This window comes from Mytilus californianus, unplaced genomic scaffold (assembly GCF_021869535.1).
Source record: "Mytilus californianus isolate M0D057914Y unplaced genomic scaffold, xbMytCali1.0.p SCAF_12, whole genome shotgun sequence".
Lineage (NCBI taxonomy): Eukaryota > Metazoa > Mollusca > Bivalvia > Mytilida > Mytilidae > Mytilus > Mytilus californianus.
The window spans coordinates 24991857-25011691 of record NW_026262604.1 but is presented as its reverse complement, the minus strand read 5'-3'; the positions used below and the strand labels follow the sequence as shown (position 1 = coordinate 25011691).

The 19835-nt window shown below is 34.6% G+C and overlaps 1 protein-coding gene across 1 annotated transcript; it reads right to left on the bottom strand.

Moving 5' to 3' along the window:
- Window positions 1-4058: 4058 nt before the first annotated feature.
- LOC127722360 (uncharacterized) lies at window positions 4059-19490 on the bottom strand. The gene is made up of 9 exons (XM_052229245.1): window positions 19481-19490; window positions 18635-18723; window positions 18169-18240; window positions 16114-16219; window positions 13690-13787; window positions 10656-10727; window positions 8949-9036; window positions 6403-6524; window positions 4059-4323 (listed from the first exon to the last, which is right to left on the bottom strand). The coding sequence occupies exons 1-9, from the start codon at window positions 19488-19490 to the stop codon at window positions 4168-4170; spliced, it is 813 nt and encodes a 270-aa protein (XP_052085205.1). The 3' UTR covers window positions 4059-4167.
- Between the last annotated feature and the right edge of the window lie 345 nt (window positions 19491-19835).

Below are 19835 nucleotides of genomic sequence, written 5' to 3'. Positions count from 1 at the left end.
AACAAGTTTTGAATTTTCTCCCTGGTAACCATACATGTACATATCAATTTTTGACAACCAAAAAGAAAATTAAGAAGATGCAAGGTGAACATTCAGCAATGATTGTCAAGGTTCATGTAAATGTGACTGTCTTAAACTATACCTGAAAAACATCATTTTCTATGTCAACCATGACAATTTTGATTGAAAATGACTGAATTAATAAATTAAATTTTAACAAAATTTGTTGCATTCATTTAAATATTTCAAAGTTATTGAAAAGGAAGGCTAACAATCATTCAGTTCTGCAGGCCATGATTTAAAACTGGCAATGACTATTGACTGTAATTCTTCAGCTAAACCGTTTCCAAATCTTACATCAATGGCAGACTGGATCCCCTCAATTATTCGTTTTTTGCTGGTGGTTACTGCTCCCTTTGCTGACAATCTGAACCCCATGAACTCCTTCTGTGCAACCATATCTTCTACTATGTCATATTTTGCTAAACAATAACAAACCTATCACAAAACAGTGTTAGGGCATCATATGTACACGTTATCATCATATTGGCTTCTCCTAAGGTGATATCTGCAAAATAAATAAAATTCATAATCTGTAATCAAAATAATCAATATCATGACAATAATATATATACATTACAAATGATTGATTAAGATTATGATTCAGATTGATTGATTGATTGTTGACAGTTATTACAGATTTTTTAACTTAACTAAATTTCTAATTTTACTAAAATAATCAATAATTACATATAATATCTGTGCAAAACACACAATGTTGAGACTGCTTAGAATTTTGGCCAAACCCTCTGCCTTGGCATTGGAATGTGACTGGTTTTGCAGGTGAGACAAGTATGCAGGAAAACTCTTAAACAGGGTTTCAATGGCCCTTTTCGTGTGTGGCATCCATCTTGATCCACCTATTCTTTGTGGGAGGCCACCTTTTATTGAAACCACCTTAAAAAAACAACATCATACATGTAATGCATTATTTATCACTTAATTTAAAAATCAACAAATGAAAAAGAAAAAAAGCAAAGAATGTTAGTTACAATACATTATACAATGTCACTCTGACTCTGTCACTCAGTCATTGATGGAAGTTGAACTGGCAGATGTGTAAAAATTAACATCTTGACATGTGCTATACTATAGATTAGAATGTATAATTTATTATTAATTCACTAATTACCATAATTACTTGTAGTACTATTTAATTAAAATTTGAAAATACAATACTTTATTATAACAAAAACATACCTTAACAGTGTTTCTGAGTGTCTTTCTCTGTAGTGGACTACGCTTGTAGAAATAGTAAATGCCTAGTATTACAGTTGCAAGCCTGTCATACACGGAGCACTTCTTGATTGTGTCTTTAAAGGACAGCGCAAGTCTATGGGCAAGGCAATGAACTCCAATCATCGACGCATAATATTCTTTTAGTTTGGCAATCAACCAATGTTTTTCCCTGTCATATTTGAGGCACCATCAGAGCCGAAGCCCACACATTTGTACATACTGTCAAATATTTTCTTTGTTTTCAACTGACTGACAACAGAATTGTATAGATGACTAGAGCAAGTAGATTCAGGCTCGCCTATTCCAATAAATCTATTTTCTACCGTCCCCGGTTGCAATACCTCATGAACAATGTTTCTTGCTCGACTGAGCAATCATCCGTGCTCCCATCCATTGCAAGAAAAGAGTTTGATTGTATCCATAATGTGTACTACTTTTTTCCCTTTTAACAGCTGTTATGGCTTCCAGGAAGCAGGTTCCTGCAGCAGCATTGTTGTATGTTTCCCCGGTGTCCAATCCCTTGGCCTTATCTAGCATATTCAACCAGTTAAAGTCTGATAGAGGACGGTTGTATTTAACCACTGCGTGTATCTTTAAGAATTTATGTTGCAATTGCTTTCTCCGGCTTTCGTTTAAAGCTACGAGAGTTTGTGTCCTGTAGTTTTTTCAGGATTTTGTTTACCATAATTAATAGCAATAGCTTCTTCGTGTGCCTTAGCCTTTTCGTGAGCAACTACAGTACTATATCTTAAGTTGTTACACCCAGAAATAAACAGATATTTATTGATGTTTACCTTGTTGTTACCTTTACAATTCATCATTTCTTGTCGATCACTAAAAGCATCGATGCATATTTGGCAAAACATTTTTTTTTCTCCTCGTTATAAAAAAGCCATTTATGAATGTCTTTCCATTTATTTTGGAACATTCTTTCCGGCCTATCATTTTGTTCATACTCTTTTTGTTTTTTCACCTCTTTGTTGTCATTATCTTTTGTTTGCACTCTTTTAACACCGGGTTTAGCACCATCTTTGAACGAAATGGGCCATGCGGCAGCCATGATGACTTTTACGACTGATTATCTTTCAGACGTATTACCGTAATTTTGAGCTATGCTACAAAAGTTAAATTACAGTAGTTACCAGTTCAAAAACTATCTGAATACCAAAGAAACCGACTTCTTTTTCAAAAGTATTACCGTAATTTTGAGCTATGCAATTAAAGTTTGTTTACATTAGTAACCAGTTCAAAAGCTATCTGAATACCGAAAAGATGAAAATTAAAAGTGGACAACCACCAAAATTTTGTCGGTCATCAGGCCTAGGACTGCCACTACACATGCAATTGTCGGTTCTAGCCATTACTTGGCGGTCAGGACCAACGAGACCGACGGTTTTCGAGACTCTGTTTTCAGGGTGATCTGGAAGCATAATAGTAAGAGTAATATTATACTGTAAATTCAGAAATTATTGCGATGTTTTTATTATTGCGAAAAATGCGACAGGATTATAATCGCAATAATTTATACTCGCATTTTGAAATTTTTTATATGAATTAAACAAGATTTTTCTCAATATCGCAAAAATTAAAATCGCATTTTAGTCTAAAATGACAAAATCGCAATAATAAATGCACGCAATAATTTCTGAATTTACAGTATTCGATTTTGACTGATCCTGATGAAGGTAATTCCAGAAAAGCGCTTCAGACGCATACAATTCATAAAGTGTTTTTTTTAAATTTTTTTATGAATGCACGGGTACCAGCTTTAATACACAAATACACTGAAACGACGGGTTGCGTTGTTCTAATTGACTAGTTTACAGCGCAGTCTGAAGTTTGAAGTTAAGGAAGAAGATTTTGTTCCGTCTTCTCATGAAATGTGACATTGAAAGCTTGTTATAAAAATGTAATGAGTAATATATAAGGTATACTAGCTATGCGTTTGTTTTTTCTTATAATCAATCAAGTTAAATTAAGTTTTTTTGTTTTGAATTGTTTTCTTTAAAACGAATGGCAATTCCGTACTGAAAATTAAACATTTTATCTTTATTTATACGTGCGAACACTTAAAAATATATCTGTTTATCAAATATCTATTTAACTAAAAATAGCATCATCTATTTCGTTTTGAGATAACTTTTAAGACACCGGTTATAGATGTTATAGGAATACTTTTGTAATACAGAATAAAATTGACCATTTGGTGTTTCCACAAGAAACGGTGAAGCGTTTGACCAGACAACATAAAGAAGGACCAACAAGACCGAGTCGACGCTGTTTACAACAAAATACAAGACTTGCTGCCCGCACTTCATAGAATGGATTACTCACAAGAGAAATGTGAGATGTGCCGTTTGTTCTGGCAAAAAAAAACCGGCTTTCGTGGATTGAAATCAGAACATGGTGTCTGGATTGTTGCGTGTGTGGAAAGATTTTTTTTTAACAATTTCCACACATTGATGATTTATGAGGAATAAATGGTTTGCGTTTTAAGGAATAACAACCTCATAATGCATTGTACATTATTTTACATTTATAAGTACTGGTACTTTTACATCATCTACATGAGTTCGTCTGTTAACTAAATTTGTATGAATGTAAAAATGGATCAGCTCATCACCAACCAAACCATTTTCTGTTTTGTTTTTGGACTCTACATATGTGTTGGCTTTTTTGTGTCTTTGTGTATCTTTCTAATTGTCGTATATTTCACATCTCATATCATTCATAAATAAAACGAAAATAAATGGCAGGAAGTCAATTCAAAGCAATGTGTTCAGAAATAATTATGTATATAATGTATATCTCAAGGTGAATACCATTTGATAATAATTGTTTTTTGGAGTTTATATAATATACTATGCACTACCATACTCCATCCATTTGAAACTTAAATTCATCATGTCCGTGTATGTTGGTAGCTACACATTTGTAGAAACCATTATTGTTGATACTGAATTTGAAAATTTTAAGGATTCCAGAACTTTCAGATGCATCCATGTTATTTACATTTGTTGCATGCTAAAATTAGATACAAATATATGTTCTAGAATTAATCGTAAACAGCTTATAACAAATTATTCAACAGAAAATTGGTTTGAACTTGCTTTCAGTAACTGTGAGTTATCTTATAAAGTATGTTTTGCCTTCTGTTTTTATGCAATTTTTTTTTTAATTATTGAGTTAAGCCATTACCGACTAATTTTTAAAGTTTGCTAGTATGTTGTGTGCTATAACATCACTGTAAAGGTTAGTGGGAGGTTTGAGCTCACAAACATATTGTACCTCAAAAGGGACTGGGGAATAAAAAATGGTATTTTTTGGTCTTCGACTGGCATTTAAACCCTTGCCAAAGTTGTGCGTTCGTTTAGCTGTACAGGATATATAAATACACAGCCACGTCTGGTCAGATTTGGTCATTAAATCGTGTAGAGTGCCACGCACGTTAAAAACTGTTGCAACAACTATTTGAGGGGTTCGTAGGTGGCCTTTTGAAATGGTAAATTTCTGTCCCTATCGAATATGTCCTTGTATTCAAGTGCCAGTCCAAAATACAGGTCGATTTCTATTACATGACCTACACATTGAATGTATTGTTACTTTGTTTCCTTTCTGAACATACATGTAATATTTTGCACTGGATATAAAACAAACAACAATCTTTCAATCAACTAACCAAAGGCATATTTAACCCATCCACCTTCATTGTGTGCCGTTCAGGAGATTGTAATTGTCTCAGCTGCGCACCGTGGGGATATAGCAATGGTCTACGATCGTCCGAAACACATCAATATTCAGAGACCGGTTGACAGAAAGGTTTCATAAATACTTAGTAGGACATTCACTGTCCTACATTTTGTCGATACCTATATTTTGGCATTGCAAAAATCAAGTTTTTCTTTTACTGTTAATGACGTCTTTATATTTAATCATTTAGATGTTGTATGTGCATTGATTAATATTTTTATAATGTGACCTACCGAAATAGACTTATCACCGGGTTTGTACTTGCATGAGCAACACGAAAGGCGCACATATGGAGCAGGATCTGCTTACCCTTCAGGAGCAATCGAGATCACCTCGGATTTTGGATGGGGTTCGTGTTGCTCAGTCTTTAGTTTTGTGTTGTACTATTGTTTGTCTTATGGTCCTTTCTTTTTTGCCATGGCGTTTATTTTCGACTTGTGAGTTTGGCTGCCCCTTCGATATCTTTCGCCACTTTTTTGCCTTATACACATGTTTTTATTAGTCGTTATTCGCTTTGAACTAGCTTTCGGTTGCTACCTGATCTGTTCTTTATACATTAAGGGTTGTTGTTAGTCGGGTTTTTGTTTGAGATGCTTTGTATCGATCTGATGAGCTAAGCTCTTTTCGACTGATTTTTGTAGTTTGTTCTTATGTTGTGCTGTTACACTATTTCCCAAGGTAAGGGGAGGGTTTAGCGCCCGCAAACATGTTAAAACCCGCCACATTATGTATGTGTAGTTATCTTCTTTTGCTGCATATCATACTTATTTTTCGTTTATTTCTTTGTATATTTTGTTCTTGTGTTGTGCTGTAACACCACTGTACCAGGTTAGGGAAAGGGTTAGGCCCGCTGAAATGTTTAACCCTTCCTTATTCTGTATGTGCCGGTCCCAAATCAGGAGACTGTAATCTTGGGGTTGTCGTTTGTTGACGAGAACAACTTGAAGATAAATGCAATACGTAGGTCCTGTAATAGCGGCCGTTCGGGATGAAGGTCGGGAAAATTTCGACTGCCACTAGCTATAGAAAGTGAGGATATATTGGATAGGGACAGAAATTTTGCCTTGCATCTGTCCAACTACGGAACCCTCAACGAGTTGTTTCAAGGGTACCTGATGTGTAAAGAGCGTGGCACTCTCTGTCCATGATGCATTAGATTTAACGTCCCCATTCTGACCAGACGTGGGTGCGAATTTGTACACCTCGCACAGCCAAACAGACACCCCACTTTGACAAGGGTTTTGCTGCAGGTTGAAAGAAGACCCAAATGACCATATATCTATTCCCCAGACACCCTTGGTGGTTAAATAAAAAGAACATAGTAATTGAAAAAGTAATGATCAGTATAAATACCTGAAATAAAAATTCAGTTTTCGGATGAGGATTTCCTGTGGTTACACATGACACAGAAACATTATCTCCATAATGTACAATATGTGGTGTCCAGATTATATCTACAATTTTTGGTGAGCTAGCTGAAACAAAAAAAAAAGATGCATGTACTGTATGACCGTATAGTTTTGAAATGAAATGTATGTTCTAATTAAATGTAAAAATAAGATGTGGTATGATTGACAATGAGACAACTCTCCACAAGAGACCAAATGACACATAAATTAACAATTATAGATCATCGTACGGCTTCAACAATGAGTGAACCAATACCGCATAGTCGGCTATAAAAGGTCCCGAAATGACAAATGTAAAACAATTCTAACGAGAAAACTAACGGCCTGATTTATGTACACAATAATGAACAAAAATCAAATATGATATACGGCAACAAACACTCTATTTCAACATGTTCAATGTGTCCTAACTATACCGGCAAAGAATGTTCGACTCCATAGCAACTACATGTAATATCCACTACGGTGACACACCAGCAAACGTTAACTTAAAGGTAGAATTTCTAATTACTTATTTGTGAATGCACAATTTACTTTTTTTGGTGTGTGATGTACATTTTTCTACAACCGTTATGGATCAACAGAGAAATAAGTAAAAGGATGATCAGAGTGACCCTTACCTTATATTTGGCATAATATATTAATAAATTGCACACATTGTACTAAAAAAAACGTTTAGTAGGAACGGTATAAAAATGTGGATTCCAAAATGAGTCTTTTTGCACCTTAATGTCTGTATTTCTATATATGGAACAAAAGAAATGGGACATGTCAATTTGAAAGGACTCGGTTTTATAACAGTTATCTACAGCATCAGGAACTGGTTTTGTCTTCATTCAGGACCCGATTCTGTTTCGTTTTGAAAAACCAAGTTTATGGAAGCCAACAGTGCAAAAATAGTAAAATATATGCTCGAACCTTTCAAAATTAAGATACATCATTGATGGTTTAAGTGCAGACAGGAAACTTATGATTTCATTAATAAATTGAAATTGACAACTTTTACACTAAAATGTCCATTTTATCTATATTTTTTTGACGGAAGTAACATGAGCCAAGGCCTGACCAAAAAGGATATTTTACTCACATTAAAGTCTTATAAGTTAATCTTTTATCAAATATCTTTTTGGCGAAAGTCTTGGCTTGTATCATTATATTAATATAAACATGCAAGACAAAATTCAAAAATAAGCAGAAAAAAAAAAACGTTCTGAATAATGACAACGCCTCCCGCCATATTGAAATGCAGTGAAAAACAAGCCATATTTGTTATCATTTTCATTTGAACATGTTGAAGATAACAAATCATTTTCTTTTTATCTTATTCGATGGACAATATCTCAATATTTAGATTTTAAGTCTTGTGATTAGATTCTGTAATTTAGATGTCATTACCAAAACTAGTTACAGAGGGACGTTGAACATTCATTATCGCGACAAAAAGTAACTCCCTTGAAACTATTAATTTCATGTAAAAGATATGGTTACTTTGGTCTTCATCCGACCGGCAGTAAAACACTTCCCAAAATGGGGCGTCCGTTTGGGTGTGTGTGATGTACAAGTACGTAGCCACGTCCGGTCAAAATGGAGACGTTAGATCCGAAACCTCGTGTTAAGAGAGTGCCACGATCTCTGCACGTTCAGAGCCCTTGCAAATACTTTTCGAAGGGTCCATAAGTGGCCTGTTTCAAGGCAAATTTCTGTCCCTATCCTATATACCATCATTATCCCAGACCTTCATCCCGGACGGCCTCTATTTCAGGACCTATCTATTGCTTAAAATGTTAATTTGTTCTCGTCCTGAACATGCATGAAATATTTTCCACTGGACATTAGTCAACCAACTATCAATCTATCAAGGCAACCAACCATCAATCTATCATATTAGAATAGTTGTAGACCATTGTACATCTCAATCGAAAATAGTAATATGTACATTTACATGTATATTCTAAAATTACATGCACATTCCAAATAAGAAAACAATGTTCCATCATTAAGCTGGTGTTTTGTGGTCCATTACCGAACTGGAACTGGAAAATATCGAGTCAAACATATTTTTGTAGGGGTAGTTTGCACACAGTGTATTTTTCTATCCACCAAACGTATTATATACTACGAGGGGTAATAGTTTCGAACAAAATCAATCGCATTAAGCTACCCTCAATGCATAACTGACGACATGTACGTCATTAGAATTAGCCACATAAACAAGATCAATTTACTTTTTGAATCCAGAAAACGTTTAGATCAAACATTTTCGTATATGAAATTTTAGCAATATACTACTTATTGTAAAAGGTCAACCACTAAATCAACATACCAATAATCGTCCTGATTACTTTTTTGCAAGTTAGCTATTTTCGCTTATTGTTGATGTTTTGATTGTACACCCATTTGTAATGACATATTATAATGAACGTGAAACGTCTGGACATACCTCAAAGTGTCAACATAAAATAGGACTACAATGGTCTTTATTACACTCACGTGGTCTAGGACAGTGGTTATTACATAAACTACTGTTACAGCAATTATTTATACATGAGGTTGTATTCTTGGAGATGCTCAGGCATTTCTACAAAAAGAAAAAAATAAGGAATATGTTATTGTTTCGTGTAGAGAGAGTTAAACACTCAGTCTGAACAGTATGAAACGCTTGCAACAATAATTTGAGTAAACCGATGTTGACTTGTTGCAAGAAATAACATACCCTAGTCCTCAAGTAGTAGTTTAGACTCCCGCATTCAATCCCGGTCGATCCATACTAAAGTCATCTCTTCAGAAGTTTTACAAACACCATCATGACTTGGTTAACCATTACCGAAAGTTTGTGTTACCCGAGAACGTTTTTATTGCCACATTGAGTTCTGTTTATGTTGCTTCTGACCTTTTTTTTCAACACGTGATGCATAACCGGATATTTATCAATGATCATCGCAACGGTTGAAATTTGTTGAAAAGAAACTGCGCGCTGTATTCCAGAGTTAAGTCACACCTCATAATAAAAGGTTGAATTACTAAATCTTATCTCAGTAAAATAATTTGAGATTTTTGTATTCGAGGTGTAGGCATGTGTTAGTAAGATATCTTATTTTTGTTATTATTTGGAGAAATATATTACAACGGCAGCTAGATCTTTGTTAATTTTGTTCACAATATTTATAATTTTGGAGAGACCAAGAGCTCTTTACCTATTGTATAGATACTGGTCTATTGTTGAAAACTGTATAATACAATCTAGATCTTGTTTGGTAGCAGTCTTATTTATGTATATCTCACGTTTCCGTTTATCCTTAAATAAAGATACATTAAACACAAATACGTGGACTGGTGATTTTATACTATGGCCATTGTTCGTCCCTGTAATAATTACAGCTTATTTAAAGATAAGATTTGGTATGAGCTCATTTTTCATTGTTTTGCCTTTGAGTATAACAGTCCCTTAGTATTATATGAAATTTCGATTAGAAACTGATTTTTTTATGCGTTTAACGCCACTGTCAGCACTATTGGCTATTTCGTTGCGGCCTGTTTTTATTGGTGGAGGACCTTAAGATTGGAGTCGAACGCACCTACCACGTGCGGGGCTCGAACTCACAACCTTAGTGTTGACAGGCTAGTGGTACAGTAGTTGAACTACTTAGAGCACTTGGTCACCGAGTAGTTACTGTGATGTTTATTGCACCATTTTCTTGTGTTCGTATTTGACCATTTGAATTTCAATTTAATAATCAATATTGTTACTGTTTATCATTGGGACCTTGCACATGTAAGACCATGTTAAACAAAATGTCCCGACTGATTTTTATACTTTAATACTATAAGTACTCAAAGCCAATTACAAAGTCGTTGTTTTCACCTTAGGGATTGACGTCACGAGCTCTTACACTCGTAAGGAGCAGCATACTCGAGATCAAGCATCCGGCTTGTGTGATGAATGGTTGGTTGCTTAACTTCTAGTGATAAATACTTCAGAAGACAAGAAATCAACAATTCATTTTCTCTGAACCAGTATACATTTTTGTGTAGGGGCAAGCTAAAGCCCGCCTCCGGGTGCGGAATTTTCTCCTTGTGTTGAAGACCCATAGGTGGCCTTGGGCTGTTTTCTGCTCTTTGGTCGAGTTGTTGTCTCTTTGACAAATTCCCCGTTTCCATTCCCTATTCTATTAAAATGTACTGACATTGCATTCCTACCGTGTTTTCCTCACAGCCTGATTTCCATCGACTTTCTCCAAAAATTGTTGAAATTTGTTGAATTTGGCAGGACTGGAAAAAAAGACGATCAGAGTGTAAATATTTGCCTAAATCCAGGAAAATGACCACTGTTAAGTGGAAACTAACAAACAACATACGAGCTCTTAAAAAAAAGATGTGGTATGATCGCAAACGCGACAATTCTCCACAAGAGACAGAATGACGTAGATGGTTAGCAACTATAGGTCACCGTACGGCCTTCAACATTGTGCATAACCCATGCCACATAGCAAGTTATAAAAGATCTAGAAATGACAAATGCTAAACAATTCAAACGAGAACACTAACGGTCTGATTAATGTACAATACAATAAACGAAAAATAAATATGAAATACAGCAACAAACGACCACGTTGAATTGCAGGCTCCTGACTTTGGACAGGTGCATACATAATGAAGTGTGGTTTAACTTAGTTCATTTATCTGAGTGTACACTCTTTGTAGTTCTAACGAATGATTATTGTTATTCGCTTAAAATATAGTTTCAAATATGTATTGCTGTTTCAGAATTGGCCTGTCATTTGAGACCGAGGCTCTTTATTTTACAGCCTGTCGCTGACACTTGCCTGAATTCAACGGAATTGTAACTTTTTTCAGAAAACCGGGGGTGATCTTAGGTGCTCCGGAAGGGTAAGCAGATCCTGTTCCATATGTGGCACCCGTCCTGTTGGTCATGTTAAGTCTAATTCAATAGATCACATTCGGGGATGGGATGATGTGATTGTAGACACGACAATTGGAACATATCCATCGTCACCTGTGAAACAGATATTCCATAACGGTCAACCAACTCGTGATGGCGTCCGTAAAATTTTCGAAGGGATGATTTCAACTTCACCACCTGGAACTCTTAGTTTAATAGCTTTCTTGTAAGCAACTATCAAGGGAATCATGATAGAAAATGCAAGCTATAAAATATCGTATCAATTGGGACATATATACTCTATATACAGGTGCTGCAAAAATGTTGCTACATAGAAATGGAAAGTTCACAATTGGGAAGCTAAAATCGTCTCTTTTTTTCGTAAGGTTTTGTTTTCAACCGACCCTCATTGTCATTTTCTAGCTGTAAGTGAAGATACGAGGCAGACTTAACTGTATCTGTTGTATCCTTTATTCCAAGTTCAATGGAATAGATGCGTTCAACATTGTCAACAAACTTTGAATTATATAGTAAGAGGAAATCATCTGTATAACGGAATGTCAAGTTAAGGGATAATGATAACTTCTTTTCGTTCTTCTTAAGAATCTCCTAAATGAAGTCAGACACATATGAATAAAGGAACAAGTTGGAAAAATGAGGAGCACAGTTGCTTACCATGGAATGCTGATAGTTTGTTGAAAAACGATTCCTCCAAACGTAACAAATACGTTGTCAATTAAGAAATCAAGCATCATGTTAATTTCAGAGAATTGTTTGTTTTAATCAGAGTGATTTTTATTTCAAAGTACGATTTATCCCTCCCTAAGACAAGATATGTGTATCCACTTTGGCAATATTTCTTTTATAAAACAAAACAGGACCATTTTTTTCAATTTATCTTTTAGTTTGGAATGGTGTCCTTATGCATGTACGTACAGTTTTACGCGTGGCGTATAGTTTTTAACAGGCATTATTTGTCATCATTATCATGGGAAAGAGAGTGTAATGAAATAACATTTGTTGATTCAGACATAAAGCATTTTAGGAGGTCGATTTGCAAAATCCTCAATCATATTTACCTATTCTGACATCGGACTCGGACTTCTTTTAAACTGAGTTTTACTGTGCGTATTGCTGTGTGTTTATTTATTCGACATTGGCTAGAGGTATGGGGAGGGTTGAGATCTCACAAAACATGTTTAACACAGCCGCATTTTTGCGCCTGTCCCAAGTCAGGAGCCTCTGGCCTTTGTTAGTCTTGTATCTTTTTTAAAATTTTAGTTCATTTATATGTTTCGGAGTTTAGTGTGACGTCCATTTTCACTGAACTAGTATACATTTTTGTTTCGGGCCAGCTGAAGCCCACCTTTAGGTGCGGGATTTTCTCGCTGTTTTGAAGACCCATTGGTGGCCTTTGGGCTGTTTTCTACTCTTAGGTCGGGTTGTTGTCTCTTTGACACATTCCCCATTTCCATTCTCAATTTTATTGTATAGTGAAATTGGTTTATGTATCTGCAGTTCTAAAATCTAGAAAATGAAAATATCAGCACAAACGTACGTTAGTGAATAGTAAAAATGCACAAATTATTATAAATTAGCGTAGTTAAATGCAAATAACAACTACTTATAATAAACAGGAAAACAGACATTATAACGGTATCGGGATCTGATAGAAATACATTGTAGGATTATATTAGGTTTTTGTTTTGGAGGGAAATTTTTGGAAACGCTTTGAAGAACCATTGATTTGTCTATTGACATTAAATAGTTAAAATGTAAAGAATAGTGGATAATGGGGAAAATAAATAAAGAAAAGAGAAAATGGTATAAAAAATTGAAGAAAAAAGAAACGAAGGACACCCCATTAGGACCTTCATAAAACCAATTGTAGTTACGATGGTTATCTGTCTCATGATAGAAACGCACGTGTCGAAAAAGGAGAATCAGCCAAATTTCATTTTCAGTAATACAACAGTATTATTTGTTATATAGTGAACAGTTCATCTATAAAAGGTTTTTCTTATATGAAAATAACACTTTAAAAGTTTTGTTCATTAGAAGCGCTTTTCTGGATTTACCTTCATCAGAACGCTCAAACCTGTACATTTGAAAACCAAGACTGTATAAATACGTAGAAACGTTAAATATCACACCAAACTTGAACAGCATGACCTTAGGTCCTTAATAGTACACAATTTAAACTAGAGCATAGCCAGGGAGCCCCGATACATGTCCAGTGAAAAATAAATTTATAGAAAATAAGAGTTTCAGGTAATGAAACTGCAACCCCATGTGACAAGAAAATGAATATCAGTTACAGCGAAATCTAACCTGCTGATTAGAACACAGTGTTATAGTATTGCAGTCATCCGCTCTGAGTGTACCAGTCTGGCAATTGTAACACAAGCGTCCACCTCTAAGATTGATGCCTGCAAAACAGTTGTTATGTCACTTGGTTATGTTCACACGTGATTTGCGAATGAAGAATAAGCAAGCATAGAGAAACTTTTTAATTAGGCCTTTTCGTTTGGAATATCGCTTTAAATGACGTGGTTATCTAAATGAATGTTTGTATGTTTCCAAAAAATAGTTTGCATGGGCTTTTCGAAAACACAATTATATATAAAAGTTAAAATTCCTTTTTATAATCTCTATATTTATCACAGAAACAATTATTGAATAAGAAACGAATGATTTATTTTAAGGATGTTCGCTAGGTTTTTTTTGTTTGTTGTCAGATATCTGGAGTCCTCTGGTTTTATCCATGTAATGCTATTACAAATGTTGTGCCCTAACCCCTTCTTTACTTTTCATAATTGAATAACATATAGTATGAAAAGCCATTTTTGAAAATCTTATAAAATCCTTATATTTTTTTTTTAGTTTTTGAAAAAAAAGTGACAATGTATGTAAAATCTAGAGAAAGTCATTTCCCGCCAAATTTTTAATGTCTTTTATCTCAAAACCAAGGACAAGGGCATGTTTTTTAAGTTCTGTTATTTATGTACTATCAATTTATAACAGTTTTTTTAAAAGCTTGTATTTTAAAACAGAGTAGCGAACATCCTTAATACTTAAGTTATGGAACTAGACCTTCTCACGAACTTCATTCTCATCCAAGTTTTGATTGATTGATTGATTGGTTTGCGTTTAACGCCAATTTCAGCACTATTGGGCTATTTCGTGGCGGTCGGTTTTTTGGCGGAAGAATCCCTAATGCCCGGAGAGAACCACCGACCTTCGATAGAAAACTGACAATCCTAGTCAATTAAGATTGGACTCGAGCGCACCTGCAACGTGTGAGATTCGAGTGTTGACAGGCTAGTATACCAGTAGCTGGACTACTTAGACCTATCGGTCACCGAGGCCCCTCCAAGTTGTGAATTTTGAAAAGTAAAGCATCGGGATAATATTAAATAACTTCCGAGAGACGACTTACGTCTACTAATCATTGTCTTTATAATACAATATTTGTAATTACATACCAACCAGAACGTTAGAAGTGAACGTTTGTGAATAACTGGACGATATATATACTGAAATGTTATTTCACTTTAAACAGTTATTACAACAAAAGACTAGAGAGGCAACCAATAATAAGAATATGCCAATATGTAAACCTTATGTATTAAGGAAAAAAAAACTTGATGATGTTTCTGATAGCTCGGGTTAAATTGAACTTATTTGCTTCCAATAAACCTTAACGAAACCAATATGTATCGATATTTCGTCTGTTAATGTTTTGTAACGGAAATAAATACAGTTTTCATTATTCTTATGAGGATTGATATCATACGTAACCTCGATTTACTTCTTCAACAACAACAAAAAAGAAAGAATGATAAGTACATGTTACTACATGTACTTCTAGTCTATAACTTTAACTAACTCTTAGTCAAAATACATCTTTAATTAAAGAAGTCTTGAGTTTTATTCGGAAAAGTGAACGTTTTGACCTTTAGAAAGATATTTTCCTTTTTTCCTTTTTTCTTTTTTTTAACAGATATAGTTTAGTATGTCGATGAATAAGCTTTTTGACGTAGGACTGTTGTTTATCTTTTTGGGAAATTGTGAACTTTCTTTTTTTCTATAACTATTGTACAAATCTATAATTATCTAATGTTGTTGTTGCATGTCTTTATATTTATATATTATAACTTATTATATTTAGGAGAGGACTATCTAAGTTGTGATAACTTGTGTCTGATCCTTTTTGTAATATGTTATAACAAATAAAATATGTTTAAATGAAAAATGTTACTATGTCTATATCACAATTCGTTTTTATAAACCTGCTATTGCAGTGTTTAATTTTCAAAACTGAAGGACAGATTTCGTATTATTATTATAAGATGGGAAATGAGAGCCAATATGTTAACAAAAACAAGGTAAAAAAAATGGTTGATTGATTATTCGTGTTTAACACAAGATTAGAACTCTTGGCTCTGTCATGCTGGTATTTTTTTTTTATTGTGAAGAAGCCGGAGTACCCAGAGGCAACTACCAATAATCGGCAGGACAAAATGCTCTCAGCTGAAGGACGCCTCCGGGTGCGGGAATTTCTCGCTGCATTGAAGACCTGTTGGTGACCTTCTGCTGTTGTCTGTTCTATGGTCGGGTTGTTGTCTCTTTGACACATTCCCCATTTCCATTCTCAATTTTATCTCTTTTGAAATAAACAAATGAAAAGGGGTACCTGTAGCTGACTATGTTAGGATATTTTGCAAAGAATAATATCAATTATTAAATCTTAACCTTTCGATCCACAACGTTGTTGTGCATTACATAGAGTAGAATTACAACAATCTGAACACAAATTTATGTCTCTTCGTCGTCCAACGGCAACGGGGCTAATACACCTCTGAAATAATAAAAAAAAATAAACAAAGAATTCAAGTAAATAAGAAGACTTTGCGTTCTACCATAAATTTATACCACTTTTCTTGATAAAGTTCTACAAATACTTGCAAGGAAGGAAAACATTAATTTAAGGAAATGTGGGAGTATTTTTCAATATGTCAGCAACCCAAAGACATAAAAAAGCCAAAAGAATGTTCAACATGATACAACATCATTCATCCCCACACATTCTTTATGTGCCTGAAATCCAGTTTGTTGCTGTACGTCATAATTATAATTACTTTTAGTAGCTAAGAAGCCAGAAAACGCCCGGTGTTTACATTTGACGCCGGAAGCATACCTATGACGTCACCTATTATTAATTTTGTTTATTATTATAGATAAATCAGGCAATTGATTTTCTCTTTTGAATTGGACCACATCTTATCCGGGGTCTGTTACTGCTTTCTTACAATATTGGGTTTGCTAATGGTTGATGGCCGTATGGTGATATGCAACTGTTCATATCATTGTTCTTTGTCATTATTGATATTGGTTTCAAAGGCAATCATACCACATCGCCTTATTCTATATAGAAGTTAAAATACGGTCTCTGACAGTAAACAAATATCCGTACAATATGCCAAGGTCTGAATCTCGAAGATGTCGTTTTGACCTACCTTAAGATGTCAGTTTGACCTTCGCATACCGACCAACCCCACATAAATGTGTTCTCGTTCTCTATATGCCCGAAATATCTGCCACTGGACAATACGCATTATCGTTTTTGACGTATGAGTTTCCACATTTGAGAATCAAATAATTAGTTCTGGCTTTAACGGCTATTTAATTGAAAGATACCGGTATTCTAGGTAAGACAAATTTTCCACGGGACACTTCGTAACATAAGACTTGTTTTATTAACGAATTAATTTTGACCATGCCCAGTTAGGCTGAATAATAATGGGAAACTTTTACTGTTAACAACAAAAGATGTGATTTGCAGTGGCGGATCAAAAGAGTGGAGCAGACGAAAAGGCGAACGCCCCCTTTTGATCGTCCAAATTTCTCAATTTTCTCACGATTTATATGATTTTTTAGCATAAAATCGTCTAAAAAGGTTTCGCTCGGTGGTAAACATTCCGTTTTCTGAGATAACACCCCCTTTCAAAAATCATAAACCCGCCCCTCATTTGAATTTTCCAATCTTTTCATGTCTTGCGTAAAAACATTCCAGCGGCACCTGTAAAATGAGTATATATCTCCCAGTTAAACGAAATTCCAGAAAAGCGTTAACCTTGCTATCATGATTTTCGAGAATGAGGGTTATTCCTTACAATGAAACTATTGAAACAAGGGTTCTCAGTGATGACGTTGAAGACATCCATTTGAAAGGTTTTAGGATATCATCATGATTTAGATTACGGTATTGAAATAATCACGTCAAAATTAGTCACGGATTTGTTCCTCTTAGTGTTGCGTGTCTTCGTTTCCTCAATTGTGACATCGCCGAATGCGTCTCTCTTGACAAGTAAAGTCCGAAGATAGATCTTTCTTTTTTTTTATAGTATTTGGACGAAGGCGGCAATTTATTTCGCAAAAATCGAAGACATCTTTTCGACCATGAACTAGATTTGCCAGAATGGTCAATCCTTACTTTACTTGATACCGCTTGTGAACTATTTTACCATTAAAATACCATCGATATTCAGAGCACAAAGGCACACTAATGATATAGAAAGCTAAAAAATCCAAAACGCCACTATAATTACAATACAATTACTCAAAAAGTTTAGGATGATATTGACGGAAGGTAATTAACAGATTATTTTTTTCGTGCATGGCTATTTATGCTAAAACATGTCACCGCCACAGAAGCATATTTCCAATAAATTCTTGTCTGATATATGATCTACAACTAATTCTGAAGACAGGTACTTCTTTTAAGATAAAGACTTTATAAGAACTTACATCTATATCTCTGCATCCGACTTTGAAATAGTAATGGCCATCATCGGTCACAAATCTGTCTGTAAAACATTCCTAAAGAGAAGTGTTGGAGATGTCTTAAAAATATGATAAAATATCAAATCACCTCGATTCACCGAGAAACACGGTAGCATGTACTTACATTTGAACGGATATTGACACAGGCGCGACTCATGACACTTCCAGATGCAATGTTACGAGTCAAATTGCTCCAGATTAACGAGTACCATGCTAGGATCAAAACAAACAGCGTATACAGAATTACAAGGAGCTCTCAACGGTCTATTTTTTTAATAGGACTGTCATTCATAAAAGGGAGGAACCTGCATTATAATATTTAGTAAAGTCAATCCCAAATTATTTCGTAAGTGCCCAGTAGGTTTATTTTTTATATCATTCTGAATAAAATTTTGCCAGACTTTCACGTAAATAAACTAATTTTACAAACCTCGTGATCTCCACATCGAGTTACACGATTACAATCATGTGGTTGGGCTAAGTTATTGGAACAGGACAAACATGTTAATGATGCTGTTCCTAAATAAACATGTAGAAATGTTAAAACATGTTTGATATGTACAAAAATGAACGATTACACAAAATATTTACATATGAGGGTCTAGATGGGGGTACTTCATTTCTGTATTCTTTAATTTTTTATGACATTTTTCTCTATTCTTTATATTTTTTGCTTCTTATTCTCAATTTTTTATATTCAAGCACCCCGTTATTCTCTTTTCTTTTTTTCCCCCTTTTTTTCTCTATTCTTTTTTTTTTTTTCTCATTATTCTCTATTCTGTAAACCCCATCCAGACCCTCACATATGTTAGTTAGTTCTTTCTGTTGTAACATTTTTATATGGACAGAAGAGGCGGTAGATTTTCAAAAGTTTTTTTTTTTCAAACTCGATGTCATGACGCCGTGGCAAAAAAAATATGAAAGACGACGAAAAGAAAAACGAGTCCACAAAACACTATGGAAGAAAATTAAAGACTGACCAACACGAACCCTCAAAAACAACTGGGAATCATCTCCGTTGCTTCGGAATGGTAAACAGATTCTGATCCATAAGTGGCACCAGTTGTGTGAAAGATGATAACTTAAATAGTGAAGCATGGGTGAGAAGGAACATATTACGTAATGCAAACATTGATCGTAAGAATGCATCGCGATAAGCACGTTTGTACATGTAACCTAAGCGTGAAATGTTCGAATGTTTTCAAAGTTCAAATATCTTATCCCTTGTTTTATGTGACAAAGTTATATAATCTGTTCCTTTGTCCACTGTATGTACCTCCTACCATTTAGATTGTATTGCCTTAAATAATATGTTTGAAATATTCGCTACTGGACCTTAAGTTTTTTGGCTCAATTTTTCTTTTTTATCTCAAATGTGTGTGTTTTTTTTTTAAATAAGATGAAATATGGAGTGATGAGCACAAACATTGTATTTTTAAACTTGCAACATCTTTATATAAAAATAAGAATATGTGGTATGACTGCCAATGAGACAACTGTGCCAGTCATAAGTCAGAAATTTTAAAAGTGGTTGTAACATTTTTTCTGTGTTTTGTTCATGAAGAAACGTTCTATTCTTTCTTAACTTCTCTTGACCCGGATAGAGTCAGAGTTTGCGATTTGGTTTCTGG